Raw genomic sequence first — 21,649 nt, forward strand, 5'->3', positions numbered from 1 at the left:
GTCCTGTGTTCTTCGTAAGTCCCCGTTTCTTTTAGCGCTTCACCATCATGAATGTATACCAACACGCCCAACTGGCAGTTATTCCAACACCCCAGATTGCTAAAAAATTGACAGCTTACCATTTCTTGAACGAAACATTCTTTAACCAATAAGCAAAGATATCGGCTCCAGTAGAACCTTGCTTGTGTATTGCTTCGCCGTCTACTTTGCTGATAGTGTTTTCGGCCTGACCAATAATTCATTTCAACATGGGATTTATTGGTAACATACCGTATTGTAAACATGAATGGTGGTTCCCTGCCCATGTAGAGTTTATCAGAGCCAGGATCGTCCGACTTCGGAGCGCTGGTGTCACTGTAGAACTAACGTAAAGCGCGTGTAATATTTCGGATAAGAGCCGACTATCGTTGAATTGATAGGCTTCACACGTTTTATTCAAACAAACAAAGGGAGGAAAAGACAGGCAGTTTTGATTGTGTCTACTTCTGTGGCACATTTTTCCCTTAAGATGGAGGTCATATATTGTCACGACGGGCGTCTTGCAAACTGCTTTGCCGACTGGTCCTTGCAGTCAGCAACGTTCCAACATACTGCAAGTTCCTCCGTGGGCTAGTGTGGCGCAGTGGCCAGCACTAGTTCCCTGTCGTTAAAAAAAAGCATAGATCAGTTGAGCATGAGATTGTTGGTGTACATATATTCACAGAACATCGTATTAAGAATAACCAGTAGCAATGGGAAATCTAAAGCCTGCCTCACTGCAGCGCTTGATATGCTTGTGGTGGAGGCCGCCCGCGTTCCATTTGAGACTGCATAGATATTGCCACACGCAGTTGATGACTTCCGATCTAACCTAACCATTGGTGATAATTATTTCTATAAGCAGTCGTGCAATACGTTCTCCTACTGTTTCGGAAAGTGTAAATCGCTATCAAGCTGGGTCCATGTGCGAGAAAAGCACTTTCTTCACACAAGGCGTCATTGAGGGGGAGGGTGCTTCACTCCCACATTAACAGCCATCGTTCAAAGCGCATTACTTCGATTTATCATCATAGTAATTGTCTGACTGCTGAAATAGTCGAAGGTTTTCACATTAACAAAAACACAATAGGGATGTACCAATTAACCAATTGTTCTACTGGGCCATCAGGAAGTCCCTTTTCAGAAAGCCGCTAAAATTAGGAATTTTAAATATAAACTTCCTCTAAATTAAAGACTACTATATATATAAATTTTAATGATTAGGTTAGAGTTACACACAGCCTTACGCATGTCCTATCTTTCATGTACCATAATGAACACGTTTATACACAACGTCCCGATGCATACGGATCACAGAGCCGAAATTGCACCGTATCACGAGACGCTCAGTAAGTTACACTGTTAATAGAAGACCCTCTAGGTGATTAATCTTGTCCCGCCGCTAGCCCTTCTCTGTTTTATCAGTGCAATGTGCCAAGAAGCTCAAATGTCAAGGCTTTATTAATTTAATATGATGTTCACAGTCGATTACATTGTTATTTCCTGTTGTTTTCTTTTGTTGGCCTAGATATCTGCAGTGGTTCTACATGCCGAGACTTTGTCGCCAAAGTGTTAGTTCACATTTGATAAACGTTTTATTAGCTTTAAATTTTTATTGACGGTTATTACACGCTTTAATCACTTGCATTCGCATTGTAGTATAATTTGAAATATTAATATGATTTATATACAACGAAATTTTACGTAACATGGAATTCTTCGTTACTGCATTTGTTTCAGCTGAAATCATATTTTATCCCCCTGAATGACTATCGCTCACAAACACTTACTGTACCGTTATTATTCTAAACGCCTCTCTGCTTGAAGCGTTTTACACATTACACATTGAAGCACTAATTCCAACAATATCCCACCTCACTTTTGGTACAATTTGTGTTCACGCCTCCGGATGCAGAATTTCGCATTCATACCTCATAGAACTAATTGAATCCTTAATAGAGAATTTCACCAGGAACGTGTAGTCGTGCTGTAGATGCTGTATAAGTGGTAGTGCGGAAAATTGACTAACCAGTATCAATACATTTTCGCCATGTAAGTTGCAGCAGCTCATAGTAGTATGCGTGGTAACTTTTAAATTTTTGACAGTTTAAACGTTTTTTCACTTTGGATTATTATGTTCTAAAATACAATACGGTAGGCTTTGTTCAATGCATTGTTTAGCTCACCCATGAAACTGCGTGCACATCAAAATACAATTTGTTAATGTAGATGCGCTAATCCGTAACTCTTACATATCATGGTGCGTGAAAAGGTCAACTGCAAATATATAGCCTGCATGCACGTTAGAATGTGGGAACGGTACGTTCTCTTACCGTGCTTTCCAAGTGAAACCGTCCCTGTAAGATAAATAAGTGAGCAGCAAACATTATACAAAAAAGATGTAGATATATCTCAAATAACACAGGAGGTATGCAAAAATCACATGCATAGAAGCCTGCTAGTGAGAGGCCACACATATTAGCGAGTCTTAATGATAGTACACACGTTTATACTTGATATGGCAGAGTAGAAGCGAGTTGTTATGACAATATCATATTCGGGAGCTAAAAAGAAAAAAAAAAACACAAGGTCCCTACGCATTCACCTAAGACCACTCGAATGCACAAGCCATCTTATTTTTTCTTGGAAGTCGATGTATTGACCACTACCCCCCACCCCCCAAAATTTCTCCGCACCTAACGGGGTTTTGCGGTGCCTAAAGGATCAGCGGCACCTCACATGGCGTCCGTGATCAACTGCCTTCATGATTGGCCCACCTATGACCAAGTGATGATGTCATGCAATGACATCCTCATGTGATGCCACATGATGACGTCATGATGACGTCACAAATTTTGGCGATCTGTGATGACATGATGAGGTCACCACGTCATCATGATTTTTTGCATCACTCGTGCTGGTGCCGATGCCGACGACGCAGAACACTGGTCACTTTTTGCGTTTTATGAGGCATCTGTGGTTCAAGCCTTTATATTGCTGCGAGACATCGGAGGTACCTTGTTTATGGCTTCACGCGACAACAAGGCAACATTATATATATATATATATATATAGATGAGTGAGAAGAAGGACTCACGTACGAAATATAAGGCTGGCCCACCAGCCGAAACGTTAATAAAACTACATTTCGTACGTGAGTCCTTCTCGCTCATCTATCGTACCGGACCCATCGATCTTCATACCCAAAGTACTATATATATATATATATATATATATATATATATATAATATATATATATATATATATATATATATATATATATATATATATATCTTCACCACTCTCGTTGCAACGCGACCTTCATTTCCTGTCGTTTCACGTCGCAGCCGCGACCTACGTAACCAATAGAGGTAGTGTCGTCTTTTCGTCTTTCTCGGCTCAGCCGTATTCCAGGATTTTCCATGGAGCCATGAAACCGATATCCAGTGCAGAAATAGTGAGTGGATATACATGAATCAAACAGAATGCCTCTACAATTCTTAAAATTCACATAACTTTAATTATGCGCTGTTGTTTACGTGGGGAACCACGTACTTTTATGTAAAAGCAAACATTACGCTTTTGCACACTTTGGCACATTAGAACCCTAAAACAAGCCCATTCCCCGTAGTTGTTGCATGGCGCTAAGCACATTTTTTATATAGCTGGCCGCTGCATGCGGGACATGCACGCACCACGTCCTGTGTCTACCGGCGATTCAGCTCGTGCGCATAGCTCTGTTTATTAAGGCATAGATACTTTACATAAACAATAAAATATGCGGACACTACAACTGGCCAGACGCTTAGAGCCGCGTCGCAGAAGCATTCTTGTCTGGCATACGATTACACAGAAAAGCCGAAATGTTGAAGCAGCCATGAACAATGTCTGAAACAAGAACTACCGTAGTAGGTGTCGGGTTATTCTCTACTGATCTCTATAATCACTTTATGGTTGAAATAACGCGAAGGCATTTTGCGATGACATTCCGCAGCATAATGTGTTTTATGAGTGAAGCTGCCACATTTATGATCAAAGGTGCACAGTCATACGTACTTGGAGGTAGCGGACGACCGTGCTGCGGCACACGTGGACGTCCACGTACACCTGCGGAATAATGAGTTGGACGTCAAGTTTCGGGTAGTAAAAACACTTTATCAGTGCTGAGGATGTTCTCAAAGAATGGGCGCAGAAAGGTGAGAACCACAGGAATCTCATAAAACATTTAGGTGACATTTATGTTCCATTCAAGTGTCTTTTACTGACGCTAGCCCCGTGCATCTGGTTCACTTCCCTGGCCCATAACCACATATCAAATGCGAGTGTCAGCCACACATGGTTTCTCTTTCTTCCTTCTTTTCTTTTTTATATGCGAATGCATTTCTTCGCCGGGGGTTGTCGTGCGTCCCTGGTCGGCGTGCGCACAGATCTCTCCGCGCGCGCTCCTCCTCGCCCCTAGCAACAGCTGCGCCGCGCCTAGCAACCGGAGCAGGTGGTGAGCGGCGGAGGGTAAGGGAGAGGAGGAGCGCGCGGGCGTGTGATGGCGCTCGCATCGCGGAGCAGCGGAGGGTAAGGGAGAGGAGGAGTGTACCCGGTGAGGGCGCTCGCATCGCGAAGCTCGCTCGGCGGAGAGAGGAGGCGCTCGCATTCTTTCCGCCTCCGCCCCGAACTCGTTTCCTTCGCTCGCCGCGCTTTCGGCGTGGGTGCATTGGTCGGTCGTCTGCGCACGAAACTTTCTTGCGCGAGCAATTCAAGCCGCTCGCTGGCCGGAAACCAGCAGGCACAACTCTGCTACGTTTGTCTCGTGCGCGACGATCTTTTTCGTCGCTACGGACCGTAGCGTACCCGTTCGCGTAGAGCGGTAACCGAGGGGGCTTTCAACCGCCCGGTGGTATGGAATGGCCACATCTCCGTGCGCACTGACTTCGTCCGCTGTGCATAAGAGTGACCCCCTTGCCTGTGTAAGGTACCGATCCTCTCGTCGGCGTGGGGCCGCGGGAGTTGTCGCGTCTGTTCGGCGCTTCGCGCTGAGTGGGCGCGGCACCCTTGTCCGGGGAGGACCGTTCGCTCAAAACAAAAAGATCCCGCTCTGTAACCCGGGGCGGGAACTCTGCCAGGGCGAACGTATTTGGATGATGAGGGGTTGATGAGCCGAACCCGAACAGCGGCAAGCCTTTCAAATGGTATAGTGCGCGCCGTTTATTGAGAGGCGCGCGCATCCGGTTTGGCCGCACTGCGCATATGAGCGCCTGTCAATGGTCATAACTGGACGGCACGCACTCTACCGTTGCGAAGGCTTGCCGCTGTTCGTGTTTCGTTTGACGCCGATAGCACAGTTTGTAGTGGTGGGAAGCTTTCAACTACCCACAAATTGCACAATTCACGTGTTTTGACGCAAGTGGGGTTCTTCTTTCTGCCACGCAATATTACAAGCGCATAGGAGACTACACCCACTACGTGTCATTCTTAAAGCATTTTTCTACGAAGCGGGTGTAAGCACTGCCGTCGCTCCGTGGTAGAGCACCGGCTTGCCAGGCAGAAGGCCTGGGTTCGATTCTCACCACACCGAAGATTTTTATTATAGAGTTATTTGCTTATTTCTCGAATTTTTGCTCACGGACAACGCCGCTTTTCCGCTCACAGCCAACGACGCCGACACCTGAATTTCTGCAAAAACGAGCTCTTTAACACAATCACGATAAAGCATGTCAGCATTTCCTTTCATTTTGAAGCCTTTATACCTTCACGTGGACCACGCAATCTGTTTGCAGACATTTTTTTTTTTCAGCCAGGCAAGCGCTATGAATGTCAGCACTCACATTCATCTTATGCGATATGTTCCTTTTTTTTTGTGTACGCGCGCCTGAGAGCAAGCCAGCGAAGGGACGAACCCGATTAGGCCTACCGAGTGCATAATTTAACTCGTACACAGTAAAGGTGATTACCTCTTGCATTTGAGACATCATTTTCATTTATTATATTTCGCTTGCTGCTAGTTGTCGCTACGATACGTACATGGCAAATGTGTCAGCGAGCTGCCACCGTCTTGAGACGAGGGCTTCAATGGAAGCTTCGCTAGTGTTTACATAAGCCTTGCCTTAAGTGTGCACAAAGAAAGAATTCGCTGCCCAGAAGGAGGAACGCAGGGCGCTGCTTCATTCTCAGTACCTATTTCTTTTAGTGTGGATGATTCTTCGTCCTCTGTTATATTCTAGTGGACTAAAATTGATTTGCTTGCAGATATCTTCATGTAACTAGCAAAAACATTATGGCTTCAATCCACACTGTGAAGGTGGTTGGAGAGCAAAGCTCTGTCAAACACCACACATGCCTATTGGGGGGGGGGGGGCTATATTTTAACATTACTTTAGAGTAATGATAGTGATAATTGCTTTTTGGTTTCTATGGTAGACGGCGATTGGTTCCGCGACCATTTTCAGCACGACGAATTTGTTCCTTTTGTCGAGCATTGCATTCACGCTGTTTTTCTGGTGTATTTCATTTCTGTGGTCTACCCATGAAATTCTAAGAATAAACTGAATGAGTAGCCAGACGGGTTTCCCCTTTAGAGGAGAATGAAGAAGAGCGGAGAGAAGGAAGCGCCTTTTGACGTCATTCGAAGCCCTCGTGGGAAGTGTTTTTGCTTTTGCAGTGTTTTTGCTTCTTTCGTGGTTTTCTTTAGAGGCTCGAATATAGAGCTTTATGCTGTATCTCTGGCTGCAAATAAAGATATGCCGTTTGCCTACAATTGTTAAAGGGCCCCTGAACCAGTAAGAGGTCAAAATTTAGTTGTCAAATGTGCACGAGTATACAGCGAACGCGTTCGTCGGCTAGTCTGTCCACCTCTCCGAATGCCCTTCCTCAGCGTCCGAGGTGAAAACGCATGGAGCGCGCGAACCTGCTAGCAGAGGAGCACGCGAGCGCGAGCGCCTGTTGGTTTAGTGGCCTGGCGTTTCTGCCTACGGAGCCGAAACCATTGCGGGGTAGATGTATATATACAGCTTCGCTCTAAAAAATGTACAATTTGCAGCCCCAACCATACCGCCCCATATTTATGCTAGCCTGTTTATACTAGCCTATAACCACGTTTATCATAGCCCCATGTTTATGCCCCTACCTAAGCTGATGTAGTACTAAGTGTACGTTTTTGCTTCCATATTTAGCAGAGCCATTTTATATCAACCCTTGCAAACAGGAACTCTGGGCAATCGTAGGTTTCAGTGCCGCGAGAAATATCGGCACAATGCTGTAAGCTACCTGGCGAATTATACGAGCGTACAACGGAATTCGACGTTTTTTTTTGTTTTTTTTTTTAGTGCAGGATTCTCAAGCTCACCACATTTAGCGGGCCGCCGTCACTAAATTTAGTCACACGACAGCCGGTACAAGAGCGGAGAGGGGTGGAGGGGTGAGTTTGAACAAAACCTCAGCTAATCCAAGCAGGCCTTTCCCATATCTCAAATATGGTTTTGTTCTGAATATCTAAGGGAGTTTTCCATCAGGATTGGATACTAGAAGTCCTCCTCTTCTCGCCGACTTCTCCGGTATTTCGGAGCCGGAGGCCTTCGGCCATTACGAGCATCAAATGGGCCTTGTGCCGTGAAACACCACAGATCATCTCGTCCGTCGGCCTTGTCTACCAATTCTCAGGTGCCTCCGGACAATTGCGGAATGAAGACTCATAAACATATTTATCATTGAAAGAAAAAATATAGGCGACGAAGACAGTGGGTGCGAGGCGGACCTCTACCGAATGGTCCGCGGGCCGTGTGTTTCAGACCCCTGCTCTTATACAAGGACCGCGTGCAGCATTTATATGTATACTCCGGATCCCCCTCTGAGTTTACACAGACTTTCTGAGACGCGTTAGAGAGATCGACAGGGTCGTGTTTTTAGGTGATCAGTTTTCACATATTATATGTGCGTAATTTTTTTTTTACAGAGAAGGAATATTACGCGACTGCCCACTGTTTACTGAGCGGAAATAATGTACACGTGTCGCAAAAGCAGCGTGCGGAAAAAAATGTTTTAGATCCTTGTGAGGAAAGGCTCTTTTCTTGTGGCCCTTAGCTATAGCGAAGCTGAAGAAGTCAAGGTGACCTAACCACCATTGCATGTATTTTATTATTTCTACGTTTCAAGCAAAACATGCAATTTATGGTAAATGTCATGCTGTTGTTCAACGATACTCATTTTTTTATAACATTACCGTGATGAAACACCTAATGCTCAGGACTGTGTATCGTGAAACAAACGTCTTGGCCATATGATTTTCACGCGTTCTTTTTTTTACTGGTTATGATGTTGTCCCTCCCCCCCCTACATAAAGCCTCTATTGATATCTAGGTAATCTGTAAATAAATAAATAAATAAATAAATAAATAAATAAATAAATAAATAAATAAATGAAATAAATAAATAATAGTCGTCAGTGTACCTTTGTGAGTGCATTTCGTTTTACCTGGCTAAAGTGATCGCTAAGTGCGCCCAACGAACAACTCTACCGTTGTACCCAGCATTAAAACGCGCTTGGGATGCCCGTATGAAATCCTATATTGGCCCTTCCCTTGTCTCTACAACCTCTTCGTATAACATCTAACGGGAAATGTTGTTTCAGAGATGTGCCGAAAGCAGGCGCATCCTGAAGTGAAACATAATAACTTTTTATTCCTGAGTGCTACACAAAATTCGATATGATGATGATGTATAGCTTTAGAAAGCCATCGCGACTGTTCACTCCTTAACTGCTTATGACGAGCTGAGCTCGTGATGAGAAATTGTCACTTTTTTTTGCTTATGACGAGCTGTACTCGTCATGGCTCTTCAGCAATGTTTCAAGAGGCTTTTCACGAGCCGAGCTCGTCAGATGGTGTTTTCCTATTTAAAACATAGACGGCAGCCCGGGTTCCGTAACTGACGCTTTTCTTGAATGAGATTATGCACACTAAACGGCGAAATACGCGCCTTGCTTCTCCCGCGTGTTATAAACGAACATGGCCCCGTGCCGTGCTTTGAACGCTACCACAAGGATGCCAGCCATATCTTTGTATTGAGCTATCGAGGAATACTGCATTTTGTCCACGGGAATTCAAATGGAACCCATACTTTCTGGAGTTGCAGAAATTTCTTTCGCAATACCCGTGAAATGCCCCAGGTATGGGGTATTACCAGGCCCGCAGCCGGGGGGTGGGGGTTATAGGGCCCGCCCCCTTCCGAAATTCTGATTGAGGGGGGTATTTTACTGAAAATAAAGAACGAAAATTGGTGTTTTTCAAGGCCTTCAGCATGTGCCCCCCCCCCCCCCTCGAAAGAAATTAAAACTTTGGCAATTTCGGAACAATTTTTTGTATTTTAATCTGCACTTAAGGGGCTAATGAGTAACTTCATTGGGGTTATATGATTGCAGTGCAATGGCCACAGTACCAGAAAATGCAGCCTCCAGTCTAGCTACTTCCTTGTCATCTTATTGAACAACAGCCGAAAGACAAAGGCATTCGCCAGCCCGGAGCTATGTGACGCACCCATATAACGCTATCCTTCGCTAGCCAAAATCGCCCTCCTAGAGAAAATCATTCTCATCTAGGACAAAACAGTGTACAAACACATCAATTTTATCATCACTTTTGAAAAATTTATCTGCAATACCACTGAGATAAAATGCTTCTATGATTTCTGATCTGAGGCTGCTTCTTCCTCAATTTTCAGTTCACAGTATGTGTTCTTGCTTGGAAAAATGTGCACGCTATTATGGTATATTAGTGTGCCTGCCTCATGCACGTACAGCCAGCAATGTTTTATGGTTAGATATTTTCTATTACGACCTCGTTTGGTCTGCGGTGCGTCGTACCTGTTATATTGAATCTATACATTGCTGTACGTTGTACATAGCAATGAAAGCGAAATTATACGTACGCGGATTCCGCGGCGGTGCATGTCCAGGTCTGTAACTCGCCGATGCGTATATCGGATCATCTATCACATAGACAGAAGAGAGAACACTCATAACATGGCTAAAATAAAGCTACTATTCTTATTTATTCTCTGAAGTACACGTCATTATTCACTTACATTTGTAGATGCAAATACATTTGTATATATATCGCAATTATTTTTCTGTCAGGTATTCCTGTTTACGATGTTTGAGATAGCAGGGCTGAGCTAAATGTGGAAGCAATATATTGGACTGAGGACTGCATCAGCTTAGCCCAGTGTAGGTGGGTGATCTCGCAAATATTTTGCGCTTGTTATTCTTGCTAGCATAATTGCGTCCGGCTGTTGCACAAAATGGCGCGTTCCTTCACTTCTGCTTCCGGCTATCAAAAGACGCGTCTGGTCTGACCAGTTCTGGTCTTATCAGACCAGTCTGATCAACAGACCTGACTTTATGCGCGGTAGTTTAATTAGTAAGAAATTGTTAACTACTGCGTGCGGGGCCAATAAATACATTAACTTACCTTCCTGTTGTGGCAGAAGTCATTGCTGCTAATAATGTAACGTGTAGCTTAAGTGAGTGTAGTCACCAAAATCAGGAGGTAGCCTGGCAGAAAACTAACTACAGTCCGAGTTTGGCGTGCTTTCAAGGAATGGTGTGACGAATTTAGACAGACAACCGACGAATTAAAACTTGGACATTTCAATATTGAAGTCTAGGAACGAAGCGTGGGTCCTTTTGCAGAATTAATTCGATACCGGTTAGCGAAAACGTCAAAAGAGAGCTGCAAAAGGTGCAACTTTGCCAATGTGTACGACGAATATTATGACTGCGACCACGTGTAGTGTGAAAAGACTTAAGCGTCCGAGGCGAGGCGATAAAAAAAAAATTCAGGTGCCCATGCCCTACCGGCAAAATTGGGGCAAGCGGAGCTTTGCGTCTGCGTGTCTGGCGTACTACTTTTCTGTCTTCCTTTCATTCATGGATCAATGCTTCCTTTTAAGTGTTCCTCCTTGCCGAGAATTGGATCTCCCCCACATGCTTTGCAGCGTAACACTTCAGTTCTTAGAAGCAACAACGACACCCATGCAAGCATATACAGGCAACAATGAAATGTCGCAACGAGAAATGACCAGTCACCTCGATAAAAGATGTGATTGTTATAACTGAAATGGCTGATCGCCGACAAGCAGACAATTGAGAGTGCCTCTGTGATTGGAAAACGGCGTATAAAAATGCGCATGTGACCGGCCTACATTCGAGAGACGCATTCCTGTACGCTCGCAGGCGCCAGGTTTTTTTTTCAAGCAAATCAACACTGAAATCTATAGGTTATGAAAGCTTCACCTATGAGGAAGTGGCTTTCAACCTCCACCTGCTCGCGCCCAGACGGAAGCTCGTGGTCGGATTCCTCCGATGACGATAGTGACGACGAGAAGGTTCATTGAAGCCATAGCGCTCATAAGACAGGGACCACGGAAAGAGGACAGGACGTGCGCTTTCTGTGGTCCCTGTCTTATCAGCGCTATGGCTTCAATGAATCTAACAAACCAACTAGCCCAAAAGTATGTTCTCTTGAACGAGATGGTCTCACTGCCGGGAGACGCGAAGCTGTACTTTCCTGTAGAAGTGGTACCTCAAAGACTAAGTAGAGACGCACGTGCGAAATGTAGCAGATGGCACATCGGCTTGCTACCGTTACCTTTTTCGTAATGCACGTCATGTTGCTCTCACATAGTGCCAATTTATGTCGTCACATGGAGGTTTTTCTACGTCTTGGCAGATTTGGGCGTCTACACTCATTAAACAGGAGTCTATATACAATACACGAAAATGGAGGTAGGAAGGCAAGTGCCCAGCAACAAGCACCACATCATCTTCATATGCTGCGCAGCCATACTATCCGGTGATCGATAGCGTTGATTAAATTTAATGAATCAATGTACTTTAACTGGCCGCTCAATGCGTAGGAAAGACAACTGGTGGGTAATCAGAGCAAGTGGACGAATTTCAAAAGGTGGAACACGACTTGGAGGGTTCCAGCCAGTGAGGTTTGCAGGCACCAAATCGAATCTGTTCCTCCAATGCCAGCTAAATTTCAAATCGTTCGAGGAGGTATTCCTTCTGAAATCCACTTTGAATGAGCTCAGGATGATGCCTATAGAAATGAATGTTTAGACATAAACGCTGATTGATGGCATTTAGTTACCAAAGCTACATATGCCTCATCGCAGCTTCAATACTAGGGCACTACTTGCCAAGTTTTAAAGCTTATTGCTTTTGCCTCAACAAACGGCACCAACGAAAATAATTCGCGGCTATGCTAGTAGACTGTGTGGGAAGAATCTCGCCAAGGTTTTTTTTTGCGAAACTCAATTCTCCTCCTCCTCTCAATTAAAATTTAAGCACTTGATGGCTAGAACGCTCTGTATATCGGCGAGTTTACGTAAGACATGTGGGCGCCAAAACCTTGGGCAGTTAAGCGAATGCTTGCCTATTTTTGTATTTCGTGACGTGAATTGATAAGGTCAGGAACGGTCGAGCTCACTAACCCAACCGTTGTCGTGCGTATACGTCCATAAGCGTTGTTAGTTTACTTGTTAATGATGCAAGACGGTAAGGTTATATATGGCGAAATGTATGGTAAGCCAAATATGGCGAAACCAAAGCCCGCCCGTAAAATTGTCCATGCGATGTCGGCCCCACATTAAAAGTAAAGCCCTATGTTGAAGTTATCTCAAGTTAAAGCTGTTTACTCATTATTTTGTATAATGCACGTGCACCTACAAGTTTTGGAATCTGGCGCATACTTATTGCTTGACCTTTGAATTAGTGAATCAACATGACATAGGGGTAACACGTACCATTTGGTGGTTCAAGCACCGCATCCACATGCGTTGGTCCTTGTTGTAACAAGGATATGAGACAAACTGAGGCCAGTAAGAGTAAGAGCCGCTTCATACTTCAGTATCTGAAATGCAAGCAAATAAGATTTCGTTCGCAAGTTCCCATATGCTTGTATGAAAGTCATATGAAACCATACAACTGATGTCCTTGTTACACCGTGGCCTTCTCTGTCTCGCGTTTTACCGTATTTATTCGGACAAAAGTGCAAGTTTTTTTATGCAGTTGTCCCCTATAATTATCTATATACCTATTAGCTATCGTGATCAATAAAGTTTCATCAATATTCATGACCAGTGCTTGGAAAATACCGAGTCAATGAAGTTCCACTCACGCGATCGCCGTTTTTCAAGCACCGCCAGCTCCTCTGGTACTTTAAGATAGGTGTATTTGCAATAAATTGAGACACCGCACACTTAACAGGTAAAATAATATCAAAGAGCCGCCTAATAAAAGCCTTCAGAAATTGCTGTGAGTGTTGCCAACTACAACTCAGCCATCGTAGATGCATAGGCTGTCACACTCAACCGGGATCCATTGTCGAGAGATAGATCCATGGAAACGAGAACGGTGCATTCCACGGAATCATAATCACTGTATGTGTTTCTGTTGTCGCCAATAGTTCGCGGTGCTAAATTACCAAATAAATCTTTTTTTTCTATCTTTATTGCTATATGCACCAACTGTCATCAGAGAAACATTTTCAGTTGTTATTTTGATCTGGGAATGGTGCCCTATATCTAAGTGAAAAGCAGCGCTGTAACGGAGACTCAACCGAGGAAAATATTGTGTCTGCTGGAAGAGTCTCTAAAAGTCCGTTGAGTGATATGGTAGAACTTAAAACTGCCGAATATATAATATTTACCTCGCGGAACTCCCTTCGCAAATAAATTTCTTCTGTCAACCGGAACTATTCATCTGTTCACGGGAACCTATAACGTACGCTTCATGTGTGGTGTAACGCAATGTTCAATTGTAAGCCATTTATTTATAGCGGATTTCTCTGGCCACGACCCGATCAAAGGAGTGGCAATTGCAGACCGAGTTTCTCCATGAAATCTTCTAGGAATATTCGCAAGCAAGGACTACCTTTAGGAGTTGTCGTCCTTCTTATGTCGAAACTTTCTTTCTGCTTTATTTACGCTATCATAAAATGTCTTCATTTGATATCTCTACTGACGCCTGAATGTAACACTGCATACCTAGTGTGATCGTATTTTGATGTAACACGCCTTCAGGTTCAGTAATCGTTAGGAAATTATTTGCAAAAACCAAACTGACAGAAGATACGTGCATTGGTATTATATATTTCTAATCATGCTCCAACGCTGCGCACGTAGGGAGAGTTGACAGCAAAATACCATTAGGTAATGAGCATTCTGTCACCTCCTAGATGGCACCATATTGTCGCAACGCGCATTGGTTTCACTGATTACAAACTAAAAACATCTTGCTATGCATCGGAGACGCACATTTCGGCTGAGTTGGGTCCCAAACATTGTTTCGAACTCCCGTTAGTGCCCGCTGAAAAAGTGGAGGTCGCCAGGTCCATCGCCAAGAGGACTGAGGAAGGCGTCCTGCAAATGTGTGTAGCTGAGCGCATTGATGTCCTGGCTAAGACAAAAATTAAGGACGCTAAAGCCCTGTCGGTGAATAAGACAACTGACTATTTAGCAAGCGAAAGGTTAATGTGGCTGCTTCAATAGTGGCTGCAATACAAAGAGGGCTCTTTTTTATTGGTTCCCAAGGGCATTTTCTATTAAAAAGCAGGTGAGGTGATTAAGAGGAACTTGAAGAAAGTGAAAGCTAAAGTAGGGAAAGTGAAGGCAGCGGCGCTAGCTCTCCTCGAAGACCTACGTTTAGAAAGCCTTTCAAAGCACTTAAGAAGCGAAAGCAGCCCAGTTGAGGGTTTTCTTCCCAGTGAAGACCCATAAGCTGGATATGCAGTTCAGGGCCATTGTTCCGGACAGGAACACCTGGCAATGTGACGTTTGCACTTTCTTTCAGGCCCACCTTGCCAAAATGAATGTTGAAGGCCCCTAGATGATTCCATACTCTAAGAGCGTCATGAAGTACCTAATGTAGATTAACCCAGAAAAAGGTGTTGCATTTAGTGTGGACGTCGTCGATCTTTTTGTGCCTTGTCATTTAAGAGTTACAGAATAATGAGGCACAGTTCTTTAATAATTGTTTTATGACGGATGAAAGTTTCCTTGAATTGTTGATGTTTTACTTGCAGGCGGCGACTGTCGGCTGGAATGACAGGTGGTTCACCCTAAAGGTGTATCTGTTCTCGGGTGCCTCCAGTGCTAAGGAGCATTTTCTTCGCACAGGTAGATGCAGTTCTGGAGGGGGCCCTTTCAGAGTTAGCCCTCAAGACCTTCGGATATGTCGATCATTTTCTCGTTATTATTGAAAAATCTGACTTCACTAGGAAAGTGGTCGACCTTTGGAAGCTGTTCAGTGATGTCGACCAAGACTTGAGGTTCACCTCAGAGCTACGAAGTGAGGCTGAATTGCACTAAACGTACTTAAGGCTGCATATTTTGGTTCATCATTTGTTTTGGGAGTATTTTGCACATTCAGCCAAAGAGCTGCTGAGCAGCTTTTGTTCTGACCATTCCAATGTGGTAAAGAATGCCATTTGTGTGTCCGGCCTACGTTCCTCTCTCGCGAAGTCATGTGTACACACAGTTAGTAGTTCATTTCGACGTAAAGTGACTAGGCTTGAAAAAGCCGGGTACTTGATTTTTTGATTTCACCTAGCCTGATTTCACTTAGTTGTTCCGAGAAACTGATCATATGGGCAAAGGTCCCGTGGAGTGAGGTACTAATAAATAGATGTAAGAGCACGAATTTGGTTGGTATGCCTCCTGCGCGCAAAATTTTCAATGGTGCAAAGAACGTTGCAGTACAAGTCGTTTTATCGGCTCGTGGTCAACGGTGGGGATTTGGCCGCCGGCGGAAAGGCGGGCTCAAGGTCGTATTCATGATTCAGCTAATAGATACAATGTGAACCATGTTCCTATTTAGGGAAGTTGCTGGACGAATGCTGTATAATCTTCGGCGCTTTCTTGCTGGCGGGTATACTAGGAAAAACGGGGCAGTGCGTTAATATTAGGATTAGGGATCATGCCTTAATTCAGAACAAGAGTGATCACGCTCTTGTGTCTTCGCATTGCCGTCAGTGCAAGTGCTAGCCTAATTTCACTCACACATAAATTTTGTTTAAGCATAGATATATGAACGCATAGATTTTGTTTAAGCATAGAGATATGAACACGATGTTTGTTGTCGAGGCAGCAAGATTTGCACAGAACAGCACGGTATGTATTAGCCAGCCTCTGATTGTGTTATCTGAGAGAAATGTATCATATCCAGAGGCAGATTGGGATGGTGTGAGCGAAGTAAACATGCGTATTGTGTATCGCATTCTTGTCTTTTTCTTTCTTTTTTTCTTTCACTGTTTTCTTCGCCACTGTTTATATTTTCCGATCGTATGTGGTTAAACTTAGTTTTGAGTCAACGCCTGTCTTCTCTTCTCTCCCGTCCCTTGTTCGTTGCGCTGTTCAACGTCATAAAGCAGTACCAACTTGCCAAACTTTCCACTTTAACGCAGTATATATATGACGACTACGACATATCGTACACACTGGCCAGCCTGAAATCGGGTTTTCTAAAACAAGCACGGCCTATTCAGCTGTTAGTGTTTAATTTCTGTGCAATGTAGATGAATTGCAAAGCATGCGTTTTCATTTTTTTTTTGTAGATGTATTTGCGTTTCTTATGTGTGCATAAACGAAGGATCACAGTTGTATTAGCTGTAGTAAGTCTGTAAGCATAGCGATACTAGTTAAGTGAGGCGGCACTCAGTTTCGCGACCACAGGAAAATATCTAGGGCTTTAATTGGATGACAGCTAATACTCGGGGTCACAGTTGTGACACTATGTAGACGAGGACCCTAACTTAGACCGTCCTAAGCTAGGTCACCTGCGCCTAACTACATTGCGATGAGGAGACAGCATGCATCAAGCCAAAATCATTCCCCGGTGCAACGTAGATCTATTCTGCACTATGTCTACGTATACCGCATCCCCCGGTAAAGCTCATAATTAGTCACAATCTTCTAAGCCAGGCCCAAGCACTTGTGTTTCTAGCGGTTGCCCCGCCACGGTGGTCTAGTGGTTATGGCACTCGACTGCGGACCCGAAGGTCGCAGGATCGAATCCCGGCCGCGGCGGCTGCATTTTCGATGGAGGTGAAAATGTTTGAGGGCCGTGCACTTAGATTTAGGTGCACGTTAAAGAACCCCAGGTGGTGGAAATTTCCGCAGCCCTCCACTACAGCGTCTCTCATAATCATATCGTGGTTTTGAGACGTTAAACCACAGATATTATTAGTTTCTAGCGATCCAAGTAAAGCCGCTGAGAGGGCACTGTCGTGTATTTGCAATGTACGTACGATGATCTAGAATAGAGAATGAAGTATTTCTGATACTGCTTCCCCCATTGCACGTTTACCAGTGTTGTGATATGCACATATATGCTGTTAAATCGCGTACGTGTAATGCGGCGTAGATCAAGAAAGAGTAAAAACTGAGAATGTGAAATCGATTCCATAATATTATAAACTGCCTAAACAAATAGCATAAGTCTTCATTACCAAAACATCATTATACTTACTTCTTGTTTCCTAAAGCCCAAGAGCCAGGAAATGTTCTGAAGTATTTAGGAGCAGTACGCGTACCGACTTCACGGTAACTGTAGAATGCTGTAGACAGAGTGACAATTTATACTAATATTTGTGGGTGGAGTAATTCTATCAGTGAGATGTGGGATATGATGTACCGATAAGAACGGCACGATGTTTTCTTTCCTAGAAGATTGATTTCCTTTCTATGCTTCAACACAACGTCAAAGACATATCTTTTTTTTTTATTCCATGCCGAAGTATGTTTGCCTAAAATCAACTTGCGTATAAGTGATCGCTGCCCTTGCATCATGATTGCTGCATTTGCTATGTGGTGTTTCACAAGTAAAGAGACATTTGTGATGTATAGAGATACTTTCGTGAACAAGCCGCGATATAAGTTAAAAAACATCACTAAACACAACCTATCCACATCATTTTCTTCCGCGACTTTTCGTTTCTTTTACATTTCTTAATTTGACGTGAGCATCTGTCAAGCTCAGTGATGTCCTTTAAATTTGAAATAAATAGATATGTGCAACTGATATAATTTCACAACAAGTTTTACTGCTTCGCTCTGTTCTAATAAAAAATTTCTCATAAGCATCATCATGAGGCATTATCACAGTGCTTAAGCGTTACTTGTAATTCAAATTATTTAGCAACATATGACAACAGTCTACATCAGGCGATACTAAGCCGATATTAGCCGTGATTTATAAAAAACAGTCCGTGTGGTGTCAAACCTAAATATTACTCCACATGAGTAAATATACAGCCGATATAGGCTAGCACTAACTTGTTGAGCGCATTTCAAAGGGATAGGCTTTGTGCACTATACTGTGGGCAGTCGCAAGAGGTATGGCATTGTTTCTTCATTACCACAGTGGTCACATGCTGTGGTGTCAGCCATCCCAGTGCGGAAAGCATATGCGTTGGTAACCACAGCCTACACACAGCAGTCGCGTCTGCTCGGCGAAGCCTTGATGAGACTTGGAGACCTAAAGGGGCACTGACACAAAATGTTGGCCTAGCGTTTTTTGCTGCAATGTATTACTTGGGGCCTGTTAGTCATAACACGGCACATCGTTTGCTGCCGCGCGCGACAGATAATTAATTACAGAATCTCAGTTTTGGTTTAGGAGAGCTCCAAAAACGACAAGCCGCCAGGTGCAACTATCACCACTTAGCGTGTGCAACGCTCGACCACGTGAGCCCACAGAACTGTGTCGCAATTCCGCACGGTACGCATCAAGAAGTCCTTTCTAAGAGGAAACCAGACAGCAGTGTCGCCTAACACAATACTTCTAACGCATGCGCTGCGGCCACGGACTCGCGAGGCGATGGACACCGCAGCGGTGGCTTCATGGTTGAGCGTCCGCTTCCAATGCTGGAGGTACCGGGTTCGATTCCCAGTGCCGACCGGGAACCCACCGGTTTTTCCAAAGGGGTAGAGGAGTACACCTACCTGGCGCTCAGTTGTTAATGGGTACTCATCTCGAAAGGTGGCGCCATAAGGTTCTGCAAAGACCCCTGGGCGCACCTTAACCCACCACAGCCTTGGTGAAATAGTTGAGCATCCGCCTCTGCTGTTGGAGGCAGAGAATTGCTGCCGCCGGGTACCTACCGGTAAAATAGGGACAAGCGCACTTCCGGCCTGGTGCTCGGCAGAACGAAGTTCATAGTCGCTTGGGAGATTGGCGGAAAATTGGCGGCATGGGACCGCCAGACCTAGAAATAAGGTCACCCTCTTTTTTTTCTTTTTTTTGTAGTCTGCTGGAACAAACGCGGCAAAACGAAAAATGGCGGCTATGACGTCATCATTACTTGTATTGACTATGACGTCATCATAACTTGTATTGAAGTAGGGGGGGGGGGGTTCACCGTGGGTCACTTTTGAGTAGGCGGTGGTCGATCGAACAGGCAAACTTCAAAATTTATGTAAAATACCTTTCAAGCTATGTTCGCTCTCGCTATTGATACACGCATGTTCACGGGAATCAATTACGCGGGCTATTTCGGCCGCAAAATTTGGAGTCAGTACCCCTTTAAGGTAGGGCCAAATGAGTGCGACCTTTGTAGGACGAAAGAATTTTACGCCATCCACAGGACGCAACGGCGCAGACGTAGGCCCTGCAAGCGCTACTGCGCTTCTTGCGATCGACCGGACTTTCTGCACGACTTTAACCAGAACGCTTTTCCGACGTGTGTTATTTTTCATCCTCTGTGTGTGTATGAGCGTTTCTCTCTCTCTCCTTTTATCTCTCTCTCTTTACACCTTTTTTCTTGCCCTTATTCCCCCACCCCAGTGCTGGGTAGAAAACCGGATACCAATATCTGGTTAACCTCCCGGCCTTCCGCTTCATTTCTCGCTCTCTCTGGGCTCATCGTACATCGAGGATGTTCTTGCGCTTCGCCGGCGTGTCAACTCATCGATGACGGAGTCAGACAGACTACGCCAGATTTTGATGGGTATAGGGCCTGTAGCCTTCAATGCCATCGCTGTTCAGCATGCGTCGACTGTGGCTGGCTGTGGCTGACTCCGTCCGCCTACAACCAGGCACTGTCGAACGCCGTCCTACGGCCGACCGTGGCCTACGCGACATCATCAGGAAAATCATACGCGAAGAACTGCGGTCAATGGCCTTCTCGCCACCTTCACAGTGCCCTACACAGCCTTCAGCAACGGCCTTGCGAGACATCAGGAAGGAACTAACATCCTTGACCTGTGCAGCTCACGTCCATCCAGATGCTCCTCGCCCACCCACGTACGCTCACGTTGCTGCCGCGCCTTTGAGCAACGTAAATTTGACGTTGCCACTACCATCGTACCCATCGGTTACTGCTGCGCCTCTAGTCCACTTCCGGTCGATGCCACCTGAATCGCCATCCGCCCACCTGACTGCACTATCTTCCGGTACACCGAACTCGCTCTACTGTCCGCCTTGGCGATCATACCGCCCAACATGCTATTATTGTGGATATCGCGGCCATATCTAACGTTTCTGCCCCAAGCGCCAGCAGGACGGGCGTCGTGTTTACGGCATGCGCGAACGTGATTTCTCCACTGGGGATTCTTACGGCTGGCGTTATTCGTCCCTTCCGCAGTGGTCTTCATCTCCACCCGCATCGACTGCAGCACAGGGTACCTACTGGTCTGCAAGACGCCGATCACCTTCACCATTTCGTCGCTCCTCCTCTCCGCTTCGCCCTGCATCGTTCACCACTGCCGACCGTTCGGAAAACTAGATGATGTACCCTGACAGTGCCTTCTTCCCTCTTCTTTCTTTCTTTTAATCCCTTCATCCCTTCCCCCCAGCGTAGGGTAGCAAACCGGGCGCGCGTCTGGTTAACCTCCCTGCCTTTCCTTCATTTCCTTCCTCCTCCTCCTAGATGATGCAGTTGTTAGAGGAAAAAACTGCATTTAAAAGTAGGACTGAAATTACTCCAGCACGCCCGTTCAATATGCTTTTTTTCATAGTAGAAGGACTCCTCGTCGATGCTTTGGTGGACACCGGTGCGACATTTTCTGTGATTCATGCTGATTTGTTCAAACGCCTCAAGAAAGTCACGACGCCTCGTAATGGACCCACGCTAGTCGCAGCCCACGGGAACACCATTCGCCCTTCCGCTCTTTGTACTGACCGTGTTTTTATCGATGACATCCTTCATCACATCTAGCTTACTGTACTAAACCGGTGCTCTCACCAACTAACTTTAGGGCGGGACTTTCTATCTTCTGATTCGGCCGCAATCACTTGTGGGCAACGTGTTACACACCTTACTACCGATAATCCATGTTAGACGACGACATATACAAGCTAGTTCTTCTGTTCGCCACGCAAGATCTCGAACTACCGCCACGTTAAGAGCAAATTGTGACCCTTACGTCTAAGGACATCGACCACGGTGACGTCTTGGTGTCCCCTTCATCACATTGCGTTATACCAAATGCATAGCTCTTGCGTCAGGTGTGGTTCGCTTTCGCAACGGCTCCGCGCCCGTCATGATCATGAACGCTACATCGGAGCAAATCCTCCTTCCACAGGGCACCACGATGGCCTGCGTTGCCGATGCTTAATGGATGAAGTCATTGGCAGACATA

The 21,649-nt window shown here is 45.0% G+C and overlaps 1 protein-coding gene across 2 annotated transcripts; it reads right to left on the reverse strand.

Moving 5' to 3' along the window:
• Positions 1-412: 412 nt before the first annotated feature.
• Positions 413-17,629, reverse strand: LOC125759563 (uncharacterized). Of its 2 annotated transcripts, none has more exons than XM_049418533.1 (6): positions 17,538-17,629; positions 12,815-12,921; positions 9,932-9,991; positions 4,076-4,126; positions 2,352-2,375; positions 413-640 (listed from the first exon to the last, which is right to left on the reverse strand). In XM_049418533.1, the coding sequence occupies exons 2-6, from the start codon at positions 12,842-12,844 to the stop codon at positions 572-574; spliced, it is 234 nt and encodes a 77-aa protein (XP_049274490.1). In that variant the 5' UTR covers positions 12,845-12,921; positions 17,538-17,629; the 3' UTR covers positions 413-571. The 2 variants fall into 2 exon arrangements, with proteins under 2 accessions (XP_049274490.1, XP_049274489.1); XM_049418532.1 differs by having other exon boundaries at positions 2,271-2,375.
• Positions 17,630-21,649: the final 4,020 nt, after the last annotated feature.

This window comes from Rhipicephalus sanguineus, chromosome 8, assembly GCF_013339695.2.
Source record: "Rhipicephalus sanguineus isolate Rsan-2018 chromosome 8, BIME_Rsan_1.4, whole genome shotgun sequence".
In the NCBI taxonomy this organism is placed as follows: Eukaryota; Metazoa; Arthropoda; class Arachnida; order Ixodida; family Ixodidae; genus Rhipicephalus; species Rhipicephalus sanguineus.